General features: G+C 34.3%; 1 protein-coding gene across 3 annotated transcripts in view; it reads right to left on the bottom strand.

Annotated features, from left to right (window-relative positions):
- Nucleotides 1–21,127, bottom strand: part of LOC106640888 (uncharacterized) — a 176,973-nt gene that overhangs the window by 16,276 nt on the left and 139,570 nt on the right. The window contains exon 5 of one of the 3 annotated variants that reach the window (XR_016293430.1): nt 11,847–12,736. The exons of 1 other annotated variant lie outside the window; for it this stretch is intronic. Coding sequence is in view for 1 of the 2 variants with exons in the window: in XM_089597679.1 (XP_089453805.1) it covers nt 12,429–12,736 (308 nt within the window). In the remaining variant the exon portion in view is untranslated. Of the gene's footprint in view, nt 1–9,096; nt 12,737–21,127 lie in introns of those variants that run through there. One more of the 3 variants, XM_089597679.1, reaches the window with a different exon arrangement.

The raw sequence follows: 21,127 nt of genomic DNA, 5'->3' as shown, positions 1-21,127 counted from the left end.
TTGAATGCTTTTTTAAATACGCTGTAATATTTTTTCCTAATTTTTTATATTACTATTGTAAGTAGTAATTAAAAAAAATTTTTTTTAGCACAAATAATGTATTATATTTTTAACAAAACTTTATATTGCGAAAAGTTTGAAAGTGTTTCTGTAACAAAGTCTGATTATTTCAATACCATCACACAAAGCTGGATTGTGATGAAATACATCGAGTAGCATACGATCCAGGAATATTTTAGAAAAAAATGGGCACTGTCATCCTGTCGATGTAAAATTACCGATGCACGCGACAATACACAGAACTTTTTCCACCGTCGCGTTTGTTTCGCGTTTTCATTGTGCATACCATTATATATATATATATGTTGTGTTGTGTGTCAAGCGCAGCCTGGCGCACATTTTTTCGAATTCAAAGCAAAAGTTTTTTAATCAGACGAGTAGTGAAACTCAGGACTCACGAGAAAGCTTTCGAAAAAAAGTCTCGCGTTATTGTTGTTCTCGTTTGAAGAGCTTGCAGGAGGACCTTCAGTTAGCGGAAGTTCGATTCTACCGTCGAATATATATATATATATATATATATATATATATATATATATTTACGAACAAAAACTTGGTTATTTTAGAGATAAAATGGTGAGCACTCGGAATCTGGATGATATTACGTTTTCGTACAAACAGAGGATGTAATTTATGTACTTTATCGTTTGAGTTTTTCATAAGGTGACTTAATGCGTATAAAAAATGCTTATCTGAATTTTATTATGTTATGTAAATTGGTTATCACAAAATAAAATAAATACAAGTTAAAAATGAATAGAGGAAAAAAAACAATCAGGGTGTAACAACAGAAACGGAAACTCAAGAGTAGAGATTCATTCAATCCTTCGCCTGTCTTAACAACTCCGGACATGAATGTGAAATTACCGGCATTGTCGCGTGCCAAGCTGCCGAGTCACGGCTCAGAAAGCAAAAGGACAAACACGGGGTGTATACATGTTGGGGGTTGAAGTGGGGCGTTGGCCACTTGTTGCTGTGGCACCTTTTCATATTCGCATCGCGGACCGTTTGCGCCGCGAAAACGCAAACGCGGGCTTTGTACGTGCACCCCACCTTCTCTCTTTCTCTTTATTCTCCGGTTTTTTCATGCTTTCCATTTACTTCTGGAACTTTTTTTTAATCGAGCGTACGGTAAGATAAATAAAGCTAGTTTAAGCCACTCGTTGGACTTGTTTCGTTTTTGTTTCTTGTAGTTTTGTTTACTGTAGTCATGGAGAGATTATTGACAGTGGAATTATGAGGTTAGATAGTTGGAATTGCTTAAAGTACAAAATTTAGGGAAATTAATTGCATCGACTTCTAGTGTGGGATCTACTTTACCGATGGCGTGTATTTTTTATACTACTAAAAATAAAACAATCTGTAAGGTAAATGTGCCTATTATGACCATAAATTTCATCATACTTGCTTCTTTAATTTTTCTTCTTAATTGTGAGCTATAATGGCAGGTATATTAGTTTTTACAGGTCCACTATAACATTATAATTCTAATTTTTCAGTATAGTTCTTCATTGTTGAATTACTTTGTTTATAAAAATATTATAAGACCAGAATGTACATAATTATGAAACAATACAATATTTCATAATTATGTCCCTATTAATGAAACTTTTAAAAAAACATAAATTTAGTATAATATTTTAAGACAATTAAAGTTTTTTTACTTGTATAACACTATTGTACTTGATAAAAATAATTTTAACGTTTATTTGTTCATTAGAATTGTACAAATTACTCGTTGAAGTTTAGTACTGTAATGTGTACAGTTCAAAATATAGGTTATGTTCGACTTTGTTCCTATTTATGAAAATATCTTAAAATTGGTTATTTATCGTATACATAATAAAACTTTTCTTGTAAATTCATAAAGATAAATACAATATACAACTACCACAATTTTTTTACCAAATATGTTTCATGACAAATACATGAATTTTTATGTTCCATGAATAGGGACACGTTCCACAAATAGGAACATTTACCTTATATGTAACGCAGAAAAACTGAACTGCTTTTTGTGATGTAGTTTAAAGTTTTTAATTCTTTTTTTTAAGTACAGTCGATGTACACGATCCCAAACTTTGAACGATTATAGGAACCTTATTCTATGATCTGACGGTAACAATAAAAACCAACCTACAAGAAAGTTTTGGAGTAATAGTTCGTGAAACCTGGCTACAATAATCAAAAAGAGGACGGTACGCTAATAATTATTATAATTAGATTCTGGCATCATTTATCTACATTTTTTTATAGTTAAAAAACCACTAAACGCCTATTTTAAAAACTTTCGGTCATCAGCTTCATTTTGACCCTTTATAAGTGACTGCAGTGTACCAATCAAGTTCATTTATGAAAAAAAAAAAAACCAGACCAACCTATCAAACACTTTTTCCGCAAAATCGACAGCTCTCCACATCAACAAAACGAAACTCAGCAACAGTCCATGGAATAAAAGGAAAATCTGTTCACAGTCGGTTACGCACGAATGGACGAAGCCAAGTATAAAAACAGAGTTGGTTTCTTGTTTCCCCTTTCGTTTAAGGAAAAAAAAAAAAAAAAAAAAAAAAAAAAAAAAAAAAAAAAAAAAAAAACGTATGTAGTGACATTGCATACAATGGCAAAAGCCCTACGTGCTCCTTCGATTCTTGTGGAAACCTTACTCGTACATAAACCTTCTCCAAGTAAAATAAACAGCGTCGGTACGTATACAAGTGGCTCTCGCATTGTTGTGCAGGGAAGTAACAAAACAGAGAAAAGGATATAGAATATCGAACGGAGAAAGCAATGGTAATGGGAACGAGCTGCCGAATGAGGGCGAACGCGTGTATACACCCTTTTGGCGCTGAGATTGTTTTTTTTTTTTTTTTTTTTTTTTTTTTTTTTCGTTCTTTCGTTTACCTCATTTTCGTACGCATTATTGCGCACCGAGGGTTTTCCCGGCTCGTTAATTAAGACTCGCCACTGCTCTCTTTTGCACCGATCGACAACCCCTGTTTTTCGGTCTTTGTAGCTGGGTGTGTTTTATTTTTTAATTAATTACAATTTTAAACGAGTCCCTACTTGATGAGGGAAAAATATTTACTCGTCATTATTCCACGTGCTATGCATCTCATCAACTCCACCACGAATGTTATCTTTCTTAATGGGAAATGTAGTCTTGTGCGCTTCTCTTTTTCTCTCTCGTTCTCTCTTTTTCTTTGAATGCGATGTTGTTGGCTGGGTGATTAAAAAAAATAATATTCGTTTATTGGACCTTACACTTTTACACAACGATTGGATCATTAAACATTTAAATGTTATTCGTACACATTTTTAGGAAAATGATCTTAATGCCAATTTATGACCTGGCGTTTCTCTGAGATTTTTGTCTTAAATACAAAATAAATCACATGCACAGAAGAATCCACCAAAAATTTTCAACAAAAAAAACTTTTAATTCTTTCATGCAGCCATTTATTGTTCAATTATAGTTATCTCATACAGTGATAATCTCATGGATTAATGAGTTTAAGGTAGTTCTTTCATAAAATACAGATTATGAACAGAATAACATGAAACCTTGAGGAACCATTTATTAAGTGACAATACCCTACCCCTCAAAATTTTAGAGTAAACTGACGAATATAAACGCAAGAAAATGATAAGTGAAAAGTAAATTCTGAAAATGTGCTCTTATGTCAACTAAGCATTTTTTTACTGAAAGATGTAGCCAAGTTATTTATTTACTAAACATAATTAAGTAAAAAACTGACACAATAAAGCTTACGTCATGCTAAACACACTGCCATCCCGAAATGTATATGTTCCCGGACTTAATCAAAAGATATTAAAGCAAACACAGGCCTACACTTTCGTTTCCTATGTTGAAAGCATAGGCAAGTATCTACTGCTGGTATTTTGAGGTTAAGCGCAAATTTTAGATAATCATTCCTACGAACTTTTATATCGGATATCATGATCTGAAATTTTGGATTAGTACTTAATTCAACACAATAAACAATATTTACAATTAATTGTTGGAAATTTAAGCAATATTAATAAATATCAACTTGATAGTCGTACCTTTGCCTCAGGAGTCATGAAAGAACCACCTTAATTTAGTAACCTTCAAAACTTCATCTAACAATGGTTATTATCATTTTTTGACAATTCAAAGAATTAGGTTTATTAACTTGTGAATTTAATTTTTATTTATTTATCAATTTTGAGTTTTCTGCTAAAACAGACCACGTGATCAGTCTCAACCAATCACGAAAACAATAAAAGGCTTCAATCACGTGACGATTAATCTTGTGAGATTATGAAAAATTTCCAATCACTCATGAGTATACTATGATACGAAATTGTGCATCGTGTATGATGTACAGTTCAGTTTTTCAAAGTGCATTATACAATAATTTGTAAAAAAATAGGTTCCGAATAAAAGAGGACGATTTTCAATATAAATTTTATTTTGCAAGAAAAAACATTTTGCAGGTTAATCAACAGTAAAATACAGTATCAATTTATTATAAAATAGTAAATCGTTACCTACTCCATTATATTATATTTATATGTATGTATATATATGTATAATTATATCACTCTCCCGTTCTCTCTAGAAAGTGTTCTCTCTTTCGTTCCCTAATGATAAAATCGCGGGCCCATCAGCTTTTCTCTTTTATTTTTCTTTCTATACAGCTCTCGCTCACACGCACTCGCACTAACGCTCTATCTTTCTTTCTCTCGTTATATAAAGTTTGGCATTGCAGTCACAGCGTGTATATAATTGTGTTTCATCGACGACAGAACAAAAACAACCATATCACGTTAGATTAAGAGACAATTACCAAATTAAGAGAAATATATATGTATGTATATTATCATGCTAGAAAAATTAATAATAATAATGATAAACAGAACGAAGAAAAAAACCTGCCACCCTCGGGGCGACGACGCAACACCTCGCTCTCTCCCACTAACTTCGCTCTTGTGTCGCAATATTGCACGATTTTGTTTGTTTGTTTATTTATACTTTACTCTTTCAACTTTTTTCGTTTTTTATTGATTTTTTTGTTCTTAAATTCATCTTCAATTTCAAATAAAAGGTGTTAGCACCAATCTATTATATCACAATGTTCCACTCCACACCACGCAATTGTAAATATATAAATACCTATAGGTAATAGTAGTAGCGATAATTTTTTTTTTCTTGTTTAGTAATAGTAGAAATAGTAGTAGTAGTACAGCAGCTATAGTAGTTATAGTAGTAGTAGTTTTGTTAGTAATAGTCATACATTAGTTGTAGTAGTAGGTAATTTCTTTCGCACATTTCTCTTTATTTTCTTAATTTTTTTTTTTTTACTTTAGAGTTCAATAACTGCCTAGCAATGACTAAAGGTGGTTCTATATTGGAGGTGGGAAAGGGGTTTACTTCTATCAATTTTTATTTTACTTTATTTTATTTATTTATTTTTTTTTTCGATTTATCGCAACAGGGATCAAGGACGTACCGATCGTTTAAAAGACGGGATGGTTTCGACTTTGATTTGCATTTTTCTTTAACGAGGCAAAATACACACTTGAATAATTTTAATAATAAAAAATACGAAGAAAAGGCACAAAAATGATTATTTTTTTCTTTTGTCACACGATTATTTACCAATCTTTCGCAAAGATACAATAATATTTATTTTTTATTTATAATTGACTTAAAATTTCACGTTTTTTGAAAACGCGCAAAATTGTAAAATTTCAAAACACGTAACCGAGAAAAAATTATTCAACTGATAGGTAAGTACTAGATTATTTACAAATATTCGATAGCAAAGGGAATTTCCAATCCAAATTTCAGTTTAATGAAAAATCAAAATTCTACGTCGCGACATCAATTAGAAAATTTGTTGTGTAAATCACCGTCATATCAAGTAAGTTTTCGGTGAAACTTATTTTGATAAAACCTTACTCTACAAGTCGATAAAAGTCAAGCAGAGCTGCTATCCAGCGAAACAAAAGCATCAATCATAGTATTTTAGTACATGTAACCATTCCGTAGCGCATCGCAGTCAGCTTATTTTAAGAGAAAACAAAAATTGATTTAATGTAATCACAATTATTTTTAATTACTACGCTTCCACCGTGTCTTGCATGCAAAGTCTACAAGCCTCAACAAAAAAAAAAAAATGTAAAATTTTACACTTTACTATTAGCAAAAGTAGAGAAAGAACAGAGGAAATTGTAAGTAAATAAATTATATAAAAAAAAAAAAAAAAAAAAAAAAAAAGCCGAGTAGAGCAGTAAAACATCAACTTTTCTAGTTTGTTTACATTACGATTCTTAAGAAATTAAAGACGACACATCTGTACATCTGTTAAGAATCGCTAAAAACAAAGAACAAAAAAATAAATAAAAAATAAAAGTATACGTAAATTGTATTGGATTTGTTTCTCTTCATTAAACATCTACAAGAGACATTTGAAAGAGAAAATAACAATTATATGATTTAACAACGATCTTCAGTACTCATAATATTAAATAATATTATAATCATGACATAAATCTGCAGTAATATAATTATACTAAACATTAATATTGATAATAGCAATAATAATAATAATGACCATGATAAACTCGTGTAATAATGAGGCAAGAACAAAAAAACATTTTTTTTTGTTGTTTGCAACATTCGTAAATATATAATTATATCTCTCTTGAAGTCGCTTCGACGATCACTTTGTCTCTTCTGTACACGTATGAATCGAGGTGTATGAATATACGTGATGCTACAATCAAGTAGTCGAGATCAGCGTGAGCTCGGCCACTTTTCGCGCTCTTCCTGACAATCGTGTAACAAATATAAGGCTTGTATAGAAACATGCGCATGCGCTATTTTTTACGATCCATTCATTACAACACAATAACAACAACGAGTTACATGTATATGAGCGTCAAATTAACAAAGACGTTTGCGAGCGGTGGACACGTTTTTTTTTTTTTATATATATAATTTTATTCATTATAAATTATGTTAAATAATATATAATTGCCGGTACGCAAAAGTACTGCTGCCCTTACAGTTATATAATAAAGATAAATATTTATGATGGCCTTTCGTTCGAAGCCATCGCCCATCACAATATGTGTACCACTTTTTTTTTATTTTTTTTATTTTTTTTTTTTTCACCATTATTATTTATTTATTTATTTATTTAAGTAAACGTACTTACTTCCTTGTCACGCTAAATAAAAAATCGCTCAGCGATTTTATTGTTACTTCCGCCTGTTTGTGACATGCAATTATAAAATAAAGAAAAGTTTATGACATATTATTTATACATATAAGCTACATAACACGTTTTAGGTAATAAGTGACCGGCTTCGTAAGGGCTGCAGTACGATGAGCCGTCCAAAACCTGACGAAAAAAAAAAGCACTTGACATACGACGCGTATTTGGTAAGCTGATGGAGTCGTGAGCGTTTGATAATAATGTCTACAGCCATAAAAAACTGTAACATTTTTTTTTATTTCCGTCGCTCACGCAATATATATCGCTTTTGTCTTTTTTTTTAATTTATTTTTTTCTTAATACAAGTATTAAGGTAAAAGTACCAATGCTGGAGCACACTTTTTGAATTCTGTCCCAATGGTGGAACAGACAATAACTAATAAACGTTTAAGAACTTTATCTTCAACAAATTCATTATAGATCTCCAAAGTGGTGTCTTATCACATCCACAAAACTTATCATCCATTTTCAATTGCATTACAATGAAAAAAAAAGTTTATTAAAATGACTGTTTCATTATACGTACAATTCAAAACATAACCTCAAATTTCGGATGTCCCGTTGGTGAAACACATAGATTCTATTGAAATAACATGTACATTTCACCATTGGGACATCACGTACCATTATTGGGACATGCATTCTCAATGGTGTTTCACTTTAGGTACAACATGACATAGTAAGTTTTTATTAAATTAAAATTATTTCTTGTTAAGATAAAATCAATCAAAAAATGTATTTAATAAATAGGCAGCAAAATATATCAACAAGAGTTTAAATGCTCATGTTATCTTCTACGTGTAATTTTGTATGAATTTTAAAACAAAATTTCACCAAAAAATCTTTCCAGCATTGGTACTTTTACCTTACAAGAGAATTGTAAGACAAAAGTTTTTTTTAATGGTAGCATGCTGCAAAAGCGTTAAAAAAAGTTTGTCAAAAAATTTGCGGTTTGACGTTTCCGAATTGGATAGTCATACAAAGTTGCTTCCCTGCGGTGCGCTTTATTCGTCTTCTCTTTATTTAACTTTTACCTTTTGGCCTACATCTCATTCTATTCTCGTTTTATTTTTTATACTTTATTCACAGTTCGCGTCTCTTTGTATGTGTATTATATGCATCACTTCATTAACTTTTCTTTATTTATTTATAAAAAAAAAGTTCCTGTTACTTCATTCATACATTTATAATGCATAAAAAGATCGTGTGAAAATAAATAAATCCGTGCTTACATAAAGGGGGTCATCATACTATTTTATTATAAATTGCTCTTTTAATATTTTCTCGTCAACCCGTAACAACAGTTTATATAAAATCATTAAAATGGTAAAACAAAATATAATAAATTATTCAAATATATATATTATTTGTTTTTTTTGTATACATATATTATCTCGGTGAATAAGAGTCTGCATAATATATTCATCCATTTATGTATATATAAATATATATTAAATAAAATCTGGTTACTGTTTCAATATATTAAATAATCATCTTTAAATTATGAAACTCGTATATTCAGTGCTCTGTTGTAAAAAGACTATGAGCGTGTGTCTGTAAACTCGCTGGACTCGACTAAATTCTATTATAAATCTTGTTTGTAAAATCTTTGTAAATCCATTCACAAAGAACCTTGCCTATAAGCCTATTACTGCGAATTTTCGCGTAAAGAGCATGTTTGTTTTTTTTTCTTTAAATTAAATTCATTTTAACCATAGCAAAAAAATAATTCCACTTTATTTAATTTAAAATAAATTATGGAACGATTAAACAAAAATGTTTGTAATGTTTATTAAGCACAACAATTAAAAATTAAATGAAATTTTAATGTAAGTAAATTGTAGAGTACTAACAAGAGGTAATTCCTACGTTAATGTGTTCTAATGCAACCTGCAAAAAAATTTACTTTTCGTCAGAAAATTCGTAAAAGTAATCCATTAGATTGATTTTTTGCACTTTGCTATTATTTATTAATATATATAGTTAATTTAATTTTTTCAATTTTTTCAATTTTGAAAAACATGCTTTCTACGCAATGACCTTTGGGTATGGTACTACTTTCAATTCAGCTTTCCAGTAGCTTACTAGAAAAAAAAAAAATATAATACTATTACTGTAATCAAAGAAGTTATGAGATTGCGTGACTATTATTATTATTATCATTAAAAAAAGAAAATATATATAAACAAAAACAACGGATTGCACCTCAACCAACGGAAGTTAAACAAAAAAATACGAAAAAAAAAAAATATGTTTATCATAACGTGCGACGACGTGTCGTGACTATCAGATAGTCATCCCTCGGATAAAATCTTATACATTTTGTTTTTTTTTTTTCACGTAACTATCTCTTCAACCAATATAGTTTATAAATAACGGTAGGTAATATAAAATATAGTACTATAAATCATCTAATAAAAAAAAAAAATTTCATAATTATCTTTTGTCTATGCATTTAAGTCCCCGATCGTGGAATGTCTTTGTGATTTCCACTGTTTTGTTGCAGTACATTGACGGTGTGCAGAGAAAAAAAAAATTATCCATTATAGCTGTTGTGCGTAACAAGTACCTTTCAAATTTATAGTCAAAGTTCATATTAGAGCTGCTGCATTAAAGAAAAAAAACATGTTAAATTTGGAAAAAATGCATAGGATAGAAACTCGTTGTTTTCGTTGTTGATCGAACTAACGTTTATAGCTAATTACTTTCAGATTAAGCTTACACTCGAACTAGATTTTTTTTAAACATTAAAGTGTGAGTTTTATTTGTTTCACCTACTTTTTATTTCCAGTAAAATATTTACATTGCCACGAACACTTTATTGTTATGCATTAGTTTTATTCTTTACATGCAGAGCATACAAAAACCCACTATATTCGCCCCATAAGCTTTCCCCCTCCAAAGAATACAGGAAAAAAAAAAACGTTTGATTGAGGCTGAAATATTTTTTTCTCTCTCATGCTTCTAAAAAACCAGTTATCTAATATGAAGTCCAACTATAAAAACGATTTATTAGTGTTTTTTTTCCATCAATAACTACATACGCGTCTTATTTTGCGTATGAAATTAAAAAGGTTAAATTTACCTTCGATTAAGACTGTGTTAATAAACAGTTAAACACCTCAAAAAACTCCGGTCTAGGTCTAATCTTCATTAAATTACCCGACCCTCCGATCGCAAATTTATCTACGTCGATTCTTTCACCCGCAGCTAAATCAACCCAAGCTAGCTTTTTATTTTATTTTTTTTTTTGTATTATTACCATTTTTTCATATTTCTTTTTTCATTAAATTTTCTCTTTGGTTTCTACGTGGTATAACATACTCGTTAGAAAACCAAGACTACGGGAGAAATTGGCACCACACTTGCTCCCATTTTGTTTCTCTTATTAAATAAGCGCGTCGCGTTGCTTTTTACTTTCTTCCTGTACACCAAACTTGTCCCTCCTTCGAAATCGCTTCGACTCATGAACACATTGTATTTTTCGTGCTGCGCGAGCGGCAATATTCACCTTCCAGCCGCCGGGGCATGGAAAATCGTCTACAACAACCCTAGGCCGGAAGTAAAGTAGCCTCCGATCGTCCGTGTATTCGTTGTGTGCAAGTTGGTGGAGGGGAGGGCTGGCGCCACTTGTCACTTTTGCACGTAGTCTTATGGAATCGTCCGGCAAAACCGCCAGTGGTTGCCACGTCAACTTACTTTTTCCCGTTTAACTTAACATGAAAAATCCGGCAATATGGGACTGAACTTGCACACAGCGAATTGACGTCCCGGGGCTGAGCCTAGAGTCGTACTATACTATTTCGCACTCGTCGCGCATGCGTTGCCTCCACAATCTTCTTCCTAACCTCAAAAAATACCTTTCGTGCGATTAACTTGTTTAAAAATTAATCTCATTTTCAGAATAGAAAAAAAAAAAAAAAATACAAAAAAATGTTACTGCAAATCGCTTCACAGAAGAAAAAAAAGTATCATCAGTAGTAGTTGTGACAAAAATAATATTACGCTGAAAAAAAAAAAATTTTAACCCTTTTGACTGGCGCTCATTCTGTAACGCACCAGAAAGAACTACATAACATCAATCACATGCTTTAAAATCATGCTTGTAAATAAACAAACTACTCTGCAACGATAATAGGATAACAATTATGTATATGTATACTACAAAAAAAAAAAATATTTTTTTAATGACATCTACAAGTGTAATCGAGAAAATCGAGTGAAACAAAGATCGCAAAACTCATCCGGTCCGTCATCAAGAATAAACGGTCTGTCAAAAGGATCAAAAGGCGCCGAACGAGCGAAATACATTTTTGCATCGTAAAAGGACACACAATATATACCGCCTCCTTGAATCCGTGCTCAATAAATATATGTTCACATGACAAAACGTTTTCTCCCTCTCTTTCTCTCTTTGGACGTTTGTGACGTGTACTTTGTATCTTGGTGTTGGTGCATGTTTTTGATGTGCCTACTGCGTGTGTAGGTTTTCAATCATCTTCTGATGGCTCATGCGCTCACCTTCCTCGAGGATCAGTTTTAAAAATCTTCAAAAGACGCGACGACGACGACGACGACGGCGATGATGGTAATGAAGGGTCGACGATGGGAAGGACCATGGCGACGACGACGATGACGACAGAGCTACCTTCCCTCTCTCTCTTTCTCTCTCTCTCACTCTCGCTCTCCCTAACTATATCGTTACACACCAGAATCAGCTCTGTACAATATATTCATGTATATTTTGTATGTATGTATATATATATATCACATTGTAAATTATATATAACTTTTGGCGCCCGAAGACAACGAGAGAGGAGGATCGAGTCTTTGGATGGTGTGTGTGTACATCGCTCGTGTACCGACATTAGCTCTATCGTCGCAATCGTCATCGGCAGTTGTAATATTCATATAACCAGCCACGTAAAGTCAGTTGTGTTCATATGTGTGTCCAGACGCAGTGGAGAAAGACGTATTCTGTTTTTTGTTTTTTTTTCCGTTTTTTCTTAATCATTAAAATTTAAAAAGTAGAAAAAAAAAAAAAAAAAAAAAAAACGCGATCAAGGAGGAGGAGGACTCGGAGGCGTCGAGAGAGAAAGTCGTTTAGGAGAGCGTGTTCATGGTGTCATTGACAGCTGCCGCCGCAGCAGCGGTTAGGGCTAGCGAGCCGGCCATGTAATCGTTAAGATCGATCTTTCTTGACTCGGGATGTTTAAATTTAAAGTGCGTGCGCAGATTGTCGCTGCGCGTGTACGTCGCACGACAGAGCGGACACTCAAACCTGCCGGGGAAGTGGACGTGGTAGTGGTTCCTGATGTGCGTCACGACCTTGCCGCAGAGCTTGCACCTGTGTAGGTTGCAGCCGCCTGGCACCCGGTCAAAGGTCAGCCGCATGTGCCAGGCTTTTGAACCTGCAACATCAACACAAGACAAGTCACTCAATCAATTGCTTTTTTTTTTGGTTAATTTTTTTTTTGTTTTTCAAATTTTGTTTTCTCGCGCCTCGTTACATCGCGTGTGAATTTCTTTTTTTTTTTTTTTTTTTTTTTTTTTTTTAGTATTTGTGTACACACGTGGAGCCGAGACCCGACTAGCGACGTCTCGGTGTCGACTCCGTGGTGTTTGAATGTTATTTGGAATTTTTTTTTTTCCTTCTTTGTTTCATGATATCATCGTCGCGGATATAAGGTTTTCGTGGACACGCGTCGAGAAAAATCGCAGAGAGAAAGAGAGTGAAACAATGGAAAGAGTGCGCATGTGGAGATTTTTTTCAAAATTTTATTTTCAAGTAATTGATATTGATAATTGGGTGTGTAGTGATATTAATAACGAGAACATACGAACATATTGTTAGATAGAAAAAATAATGAAGACGAGAGAAAAGTTTCGCAAGTAGAGGTGTTTAGATCGTTTTTGCGGTTATTAGTGCGATAGTGTTGATTAATTGTGCGGCGTTTAGTTGCATTAGTATTAATAAAAGCTCGTGGTTCGGGAAAAAATTTGTACCATACAAAATACAATAAAAAAATAAACAAATAATCGTGCATACTTGTCATTTGACAGAGCTAGTAATAAATACACTCATCGAATTCCTCATAAAAAATTGACGAAATTTTGAAATATTTTAGATTAAAAGGCAACATGGCTACCAATCATCAAAATACGATCCATCTTACCGACAAATAATATTTATCATTATATTTCTATTCTCAAAAATTCTTGCATCGAAAAACTATTGTGTTATACAGCCAACGGAGCAAGATTTTTTTTGTAGATTCTCGTCAATACTTTTGCACCAAATTATTTACAATGATACCTTAATAAAGTGCACACATTCCTTCAACGATGAATAATAATATTTTGTCGATAAGGTACATTAGATTTGAAGTTTACTAATATTTAATAATATCGTTAAAAATCTCGCTATCCGATAGTAATAAATTGAAACATTAACACGCTACAGCATTGTACATTCGCATTCATCCACTGTTGATCAAAAGTAACAAGAAATTAAAAAAAAAAAAAAGAAAAAAAAAAAAAAAAAAGATAAAAAAATAAATTAATAAATAAACAAGCAAGAAATTTTATAAAATAAAATGCAATAAAAAGATAAAAAAACATTAAAGAATAATCATACTCATTCTATAGATTTTCCTGTAACTTTCAATATACATATTTTTAAATTTACTATCAACAAACTTATGTATCATATCCTTATATTGCCGTACGTTATCGTATATTTAACAATAAAAACGCGCTTGCATAAACATAGCATTTCTCGTTCAAAGCCGTGTTGGGTACGTCGAGATTATGGTACAAAAAATATTTACCGTGTGGTAATAGTAGTGATTGTAGCAGTAGCAGTAGTGGTAGTAACATAGTAGTAGCAGTAGCAGCGGCAAGTGTATTAGCAGTGACATTACATCGAGCGAGAGACTCTGAGGAAAACAAGCCAGTCGAGCTTACAAGAAGGGCGGCGAGAGATCTGTTACGTGCCACCAGTTTATATTATTGACACTCGAGAGCCACATACCGTCATACACACGCGGAAAACCAAGTGCTGTGCTTTCATCTCGACGAACGAACCAACGTCACACCATAGTCTTTTGCACATATACTACACATATATACACATATTTACAATCAGTCTGTTTTAACACACCCCGCTAAATTCACCTTACAACCACGCATTTAGTAAGTAATATATAAGATCCATGCACGTGTTTATTCATATGTTGTTCCGCTTGACAAAATATTCACACTCGAGAGATCGCAAAGTCCCTTTGCTTCTGTGCAGTAGCGCGCTTTCCATACTGGCCTATATTTTTTATATTTCCACAGCATCACGATGCTTGAGAGTCCTTTTTTATTTATGAAGAGCTGTTCATGTTGTTACGTGCATAAGTTTTATATTTATCAAAAAACACTTACTTTTGCATCGGTCTTATGGAAGCTAAGGAAAATTTATAATTTTTAGCGGTGCAACCAAGTTTCAGCTTTGGGCGTTCAAGGTCATTGTTTTTCGATAGGTATAAAACTTTTGCCTGGAGTTAATATTAGGTCAAAAGCACGGTCAGGAGAAAGTGAGATAGAGAGGTTATGTTTATCAATATTTCCATATTTTGCTCCACTTGTAAGAAAATTATAGATGTTATTTTGCAAGTTGACTTGAGATTAATCATAGAAGAGCGCTCAGCTGTTATGTTTGAGAAAAAAAAGTAAAACATTAAAGCATTTGCTTCAAACATAACCTCTTCCTTAAAAAAAAAACGTTCAGCTCAAAATTATCGGTGAAAAAATCATTCATTTTGGTAGTAAAACGGAACTTGACCATCAGTTGCATAAACGCGTTTTTATTACACAACAAAATCATAACGAAAACATTTATGACACCAAATAAATATTTTTTCTATTATGTTTTTTTCATCAGTTGGCTGGGTGCACCTGCACTGTTCACGCCACTTCATGGCTTAATTTTGTACCAATTGTACGATTACGTACAATAATGGTCTTGCTCACCAATTATTTTTTTAATAACTACAACGTATCTTCCCGGTAAATCAGCAATCTTCTTAAGAACCGCAATCAACGTATATTTAGTTTGGATTTTTTTTTCAGTGCGAGAGGATGCTCTAATTAGTTACAAAAAATGTTTTTCTGCCCTCACCTTTGTTGCACATAAGACAATCATCCGTCTGCTGAACATGTGTGTGACACTCACATATGCGAGACTACTCACATGTACAAGCAACGAAGAACAACAGTCTTTTGCTACTAATCAAGACGCTATCTGTCTTTGAAAAAATTATAACTTAAAGATTTACTGATCAGAATTCTTGAGAAAGTAGCAGAACTTTCAAAAAGTCTTCAACAGTTATTAAAATAAATTATTTACTGATGTCATACTACAATGTTTTGTATATTTTCGTCACCATCTAGGTACAAAATTCAGCTATGAAGTGGCATGTATCGTGTAAGTGTACCCAGTCTGTCGTTTTAACGAAAATGTATACAGTCATGCGAATTTTAAGGCGTATATCATACCAACATTGAACACGTAATCTCCCTTGCCGACATCATAGTTTTCGAATGTTTTTTAGCAACATTAAATTCACTTGATGCAAAATAATATGCATTATATTTATACATTTCTAATGATCATATAACAATTTAAAGTAAAAATGTCAACTATCTCACAAAATTTTTTTACCATACTCTTTCTTCTCTGATGTCAGGGACGAAAGAGCAACATTTCTTCCAGGTAAAAACTCGCATTCTCTGCTTATAGAAAAGTATTTTTCTGCATACCCCCACCGAAAGTGCTTCATATCTGCCCTACTCCAAAACAGATAATCAGCTCTTTCGACGGAGGTATGCAGAAAAATAGTATACGCACCACGTTCGGAGGTTAAGAAATGCCCAAGATTTCACGTTATCTGAGTTATTCACGTGATATCTGCGACATTCTTAACCTCGCTCACTAGGTGCGTAATATACTATTGTCACAATCTGCGTGTTTGCCACCCTCACCTACAGCTCGGAAGGCAATTTCCACGCAGATTACGCCTAAATACTTTTCTGATAGGCAGAGAATGCTAGCTTTACCTGGGAGGTTATGTTGATCTCTCCCCCCTGAAATCGAGGAAAAAACGTCATATTTCGACGAAGGAAAGATAAAAATTGTATACACTACACGAGACGAGAGTACAGCAAATCACACATATACTTGGAATAAAAAAAAAAATATTTAAAAAAATAATGAAACAAAGCTATAAATTTTATCGGCAAGGTAGATCGCCAGTGGTTAAAGGGCATCGTTAATCCCCTTCATAATCCCAATATGCATTTTTTTATTTTAAACTCGTTATACCAAATAATAGCCAATATACTCACTTATGGTTTGTGGTAGACAGCGTGTGTATCTAAAATGTATGGCTTCACGCGATTTTTCAAGCAAACAACAATGGCGTATGCTACGGCTCGTACTGGAGTATGAGATCTTACGCCAACTAAAAGCTGGTATAATTGGTAGCTTTTTATTTACACTACAGGCATGGGGTGCGTATGTACAATTGGCTGTTTGACTTGGTTAAAATTATTTGCAGAGAGACTTAATATAATGTATATGTACAGTATTTACATCAAGTTAGACCTGTGATGCACTTAATGTAGGTTATGACTGTTAAAATCCTGTCCAATCAGCTTTACTAAATGTATTGTTAGGTAACGTAGACTTCAGAACGTAGTTGGCGGATCAATGAATTTTTGTTACTGTATTAGCAGGTGAGTCGATCGTGAGACGAGAGAGAGAAAGAAAATAGACAAAAAGCTTTAACTGACAAAAAAAAAAAAACTCATTCAGTGAAAAAAAAAAAAAAAAAATACCTTAGTGATTACAGAATTTACAGATACGTGTAATTTTTTTCTGCGAGTCGTCGGAAAATGCGGCACAAAAGAATAACGAGCGAGAAGGCTGATATTACATCCCCAAGAGAGCGACAAAAGAGCAGGCCCAAGGAAAGCTTTTGGCGAGAGCGGTGAACTGGTTCTTTCCCTCTTTTTTTTTTCAACCATTTTGAGTTTCTACCGAGAAGTGGAACCCCTTGACTTGAAATGCGCAGACTGCTGCCGTGAAAAAAAATGTCGTAATTTCCGCCACTGCCAACTTGATTGCTGTCAGGTAAGCGAAAAAATACGAGAAAACTCGTGCTGTGCTAGGAAGGAGATTATTGCATAAGAAAATTCATGCACGGGGTGGTTGATTTTGTAGCGAGCATATATTTTTGTCAAAAAAAAAAAAAAAAAAATGTAATAAACAAAACAAAAATAAAAGAAAAAAATGAGTTGAGCAAGCAACGCGGTACTGATGGATAATTTGTCTAGTTTTAATTAATCTCCCTGCGGACGAGCTACTATAGGCGTCCTTTAACTATTATTGTATTCGAGTGAAGCTGCGAGCTTTATTTGAAGGGATGAAGGAAAATCTTCATAACTTTTATGTATATACATATGTACAATTGTAAACTTTAACAACCTCTCTTCAACAAAATAACTGCACTTAAAGTATAAGTGTTACGTTTTTAATTTGTAAGTAAAAAAAGTACCATACGTTAATTTTGCAATTTGTAACTTAAAAAAATCGTTCATGCTTATTATTAAAAAAAAGTGTGATAAAAATAATCAGGAACAAATTTTTTACAAAAAAAAAAAAAAAAAAAAAACTAAATTATTCAAAAATCAAAAACAAAACCTACGAAAAAAAACTAGATTAAAAGAGCCTTTTTACCCACGCTTTAATATCATAAAAAAAATGCACACAGGCCCAATACTGTTCCAATAACCCGATCTCGGACACAACAAGCGTGAATTTCATAACCAAAAGCGCTCGCTCCTAATAATAAGTGAAGAATAACAAATTCGCGCGTCGACAGCCGTGAAAAGTGTACACGGCGCGTGCATTGAAAACCCGATCCGCGAGAGTAATTCCCTTTGTCGCACTTCTGACTCGCACGCGTCTGATGGGATTTAATACTCGGCACGGTTGAACTGAACGAAATAAAAACACGCTCATTTTTATACGCATACACATATGTGAACTAGTAAAAAAAAAAAAAAAAAAAAAATTTATAAAAAATAAAGTAAAAATTGTGTCAGCCTCCCAACGAAATGCAGTGCAAAACAGAGTGTAACATGGACGAATCGACCCGCGACTTTAGAGATCTGTACGAGCGGATTTCAAACTCTCGCGCCTCGAACAATGAATTTCAGCTACGCCTTTCATTCTTCCCCCTCTTTTTTCCTTTCTTCGTAGGGCACAGTATGCGAAAGCTGATGGGACAGAGCAGTGTGTAGCTCGAGAGCTTCTTCTCTGTGTTGTCGATGGAAAACAATGGACAATATATACTACGGCAAATCGGATTTTCCGGAGTTTTTTTTTTTCGCTATGAATGTCCGGTCTTTTTTTTTGTTTTTTCAATTAGAGGATCAAAAAATCCAAATGAAGGGGCGCTGGAGGAGAGGGACAGAGATATCGTGGCGCTGACGTATTTCAATTACGACTTGAGAGGCAGTTTTGATATCCGCGCGCTCGTTCCGCATGTCAGCGGCAACCATACACGCACTGCAGGGACACCAACGTGGAGTGCACTCCGGCAGTCAAAGTACTACGGGGAAAGATAAATTAAACAAATTTTTTTTTTCTTTTTCCAGTAGTGAGTTACTGCGTTAATACGTAATGATTAAAACATCCCGTTAATGAGGAAACGTTACGCAGCCAGCGACGGATGAAAAATTTTTGAGATCGTAAAAAAAGTACCGTGACACCCCGCGGAGATTATAATCACGTTTACTTTCGGGCTTACAAAGGAGTAACGTAGCGTGCGATCAACCGACCGTGAAAAGCTTTGAGGGGTTGAGCGAGGGTGGAAGAAAAAAAAAACTCAAGGGACGCCCTCATATTACTGGAAAATTCACAACGCACACACGCACGCGTCTCATCGCAAATTTTCGCCCTCTCCTCTACCCCATCACCTGGTGAGCTCGATCGAACGTCATGAGGTACCTTTAAACTTTCTATTTTCGGTTTTACACGGACCCTTTTTCTCCCTGTTTCCTCGTTCGTAGTTGTGTTTGCTCGTCAAAGCAAAAAAATTCACGGGCAAGGGACGAATAAAACTAGAGTCGTTTTAATTCAGATCTATTGAGTCAGTTTTCAAATAAAGAAAAAAAAAAATGTTAATTTTGGCTCTTCCAAAAAAAAGGGTTGGCAAGAGGGCATTTGAAAATTCGATTAACGCGTCTGTTTGAGCCAAAGGCTTTAAAATTGGAAACGCCGTTCTAAGTCAACAAGGAAAAGGGATACGCGCTATCTAGCGGCAGGATATCGAAAGTGTTTGCGAAAGACGTGCTCGCTCCACCGCGGCGCTGCTATATACATATCCATGGGGATGATCGTCCGAAAACTCGGCTGTTTGACCATTAATAATTCCTGCGAGGTGTATAGCACAGTTTAATTTTTGTTTGTTCGCGAGAAAGGAAGGTTCGTCTCGTGAGCTGATTTTCGAGCGATCGTGGTCATATTGTATTCTCTAGTTTGAGGTTATGTGCTCTACTGCAGCACGGAGTCAAGTTTACCCAGACCCTACGTAACATTTTTCTTCAGTTCCTTTTATCTTTATTTATAAAACATGTTTTTCTTATATAAATACAAGAGATCACGGCTGGCATTACCTTCATTACAGGACCACCGTAAAAATCGATAGTTTTGACGATTCGATTCACCGGAAGGTAACAAAAGGCGAGTTCTCAACTTTACTGATAGGGGGAGAAGGGGCGAGATAAAAGGGCTTTTTTCGACCAATATTGCACCACTTTATTTTATGTCAAGGAAGCAATGACCCATACGTTGTGCCATTTCTAACGTATACAGTGAAATGCACGTTCATTTAAACCTCGGCTATAAAACGTTTGATTAACCGGAGTCTCTTTATTCAAGTAGTAAAAACAATTTAAGGCAGCCAACTTTCGTAGTCTTCTCATAACTTTTACTCGTATCTAACACACAGCAACAAAATCAGCGAATCTTCCTACAGTACCATCAGTCGATAATTCACGAAATTAAGTAAAAGCAAGTACGATAATCACGATGTAATATTCCTGTCTATAAATGTACCAACATACGTATTACCCGACGACGCAAGGATGACCTAATTCGCACTCCCTCGGTTACGACATAAACTGAAATAATCCATGATACACGCTCAAACATCCAAAAACGCCACACATCAACACTAGAGGCAATTGCTAGAGTGTTGGTAATCACCTTGAGATTACTGTTACCCTAGTGGTCCAGGTGGAGAATGATAATCTCACCTCAACTGGTGCTGACACCTATCGCTGACCGACTTGCCCTCAGGGAGGCGCGTATGTATATACGGATAGTCACCGCAATACGACGTGTACCACATACAAGAGGGGGGGGGGGGTGAGACGAGATCAGCATCATCATCTGCCTAGGGTATCTGCCACACACATACATCCAAACATCTGTGTGAAAGAGGAGGGGAGGGGGTGCAGGAGCCTCGCCGCAGTGACCGTCATGTTGGTTACAGTAGGAGGGAGAGAAAGATAAAAACATCCCTCGTGTACTTCTTTATATTCCTTTCCTTTGTCCGAGTGAGCGTTGCATTTTCAGGGGGGGGGAGGAGGAGGTACAAAGGGAGAGAGAAAGGGCGGAGGTTGAGTCCCCTTCGAAACGAGTTTTTCGTTCTCCCTCTGCACACCCGCCTCCCCCCGCCCCGATT

Source organism: Copidosoma floridanum, unplaced genomic scaffold (assembly GCF_036245765.1).
Source record: "Copidosoma floridanum isolate Cflo_tuat_1 unplaced genomic scaffold, Cflo_Japanese_pri ptg000035l, whole genome shotgun sequence".
In the NCBI taxonomy this organism is placed as follows: domain Eukaryota; kingdom Metazoa; phylum Arthropoda; class Insecta; order Hymenoptera; family Encyrtidae; genus Copidosoma; species Copidosoma floridanum.
The sequence above is the reverse complement of the archived record's forward strand: the minus strand, read 5'-3'. Positions and strand labels throughout refer to the sequence as shown.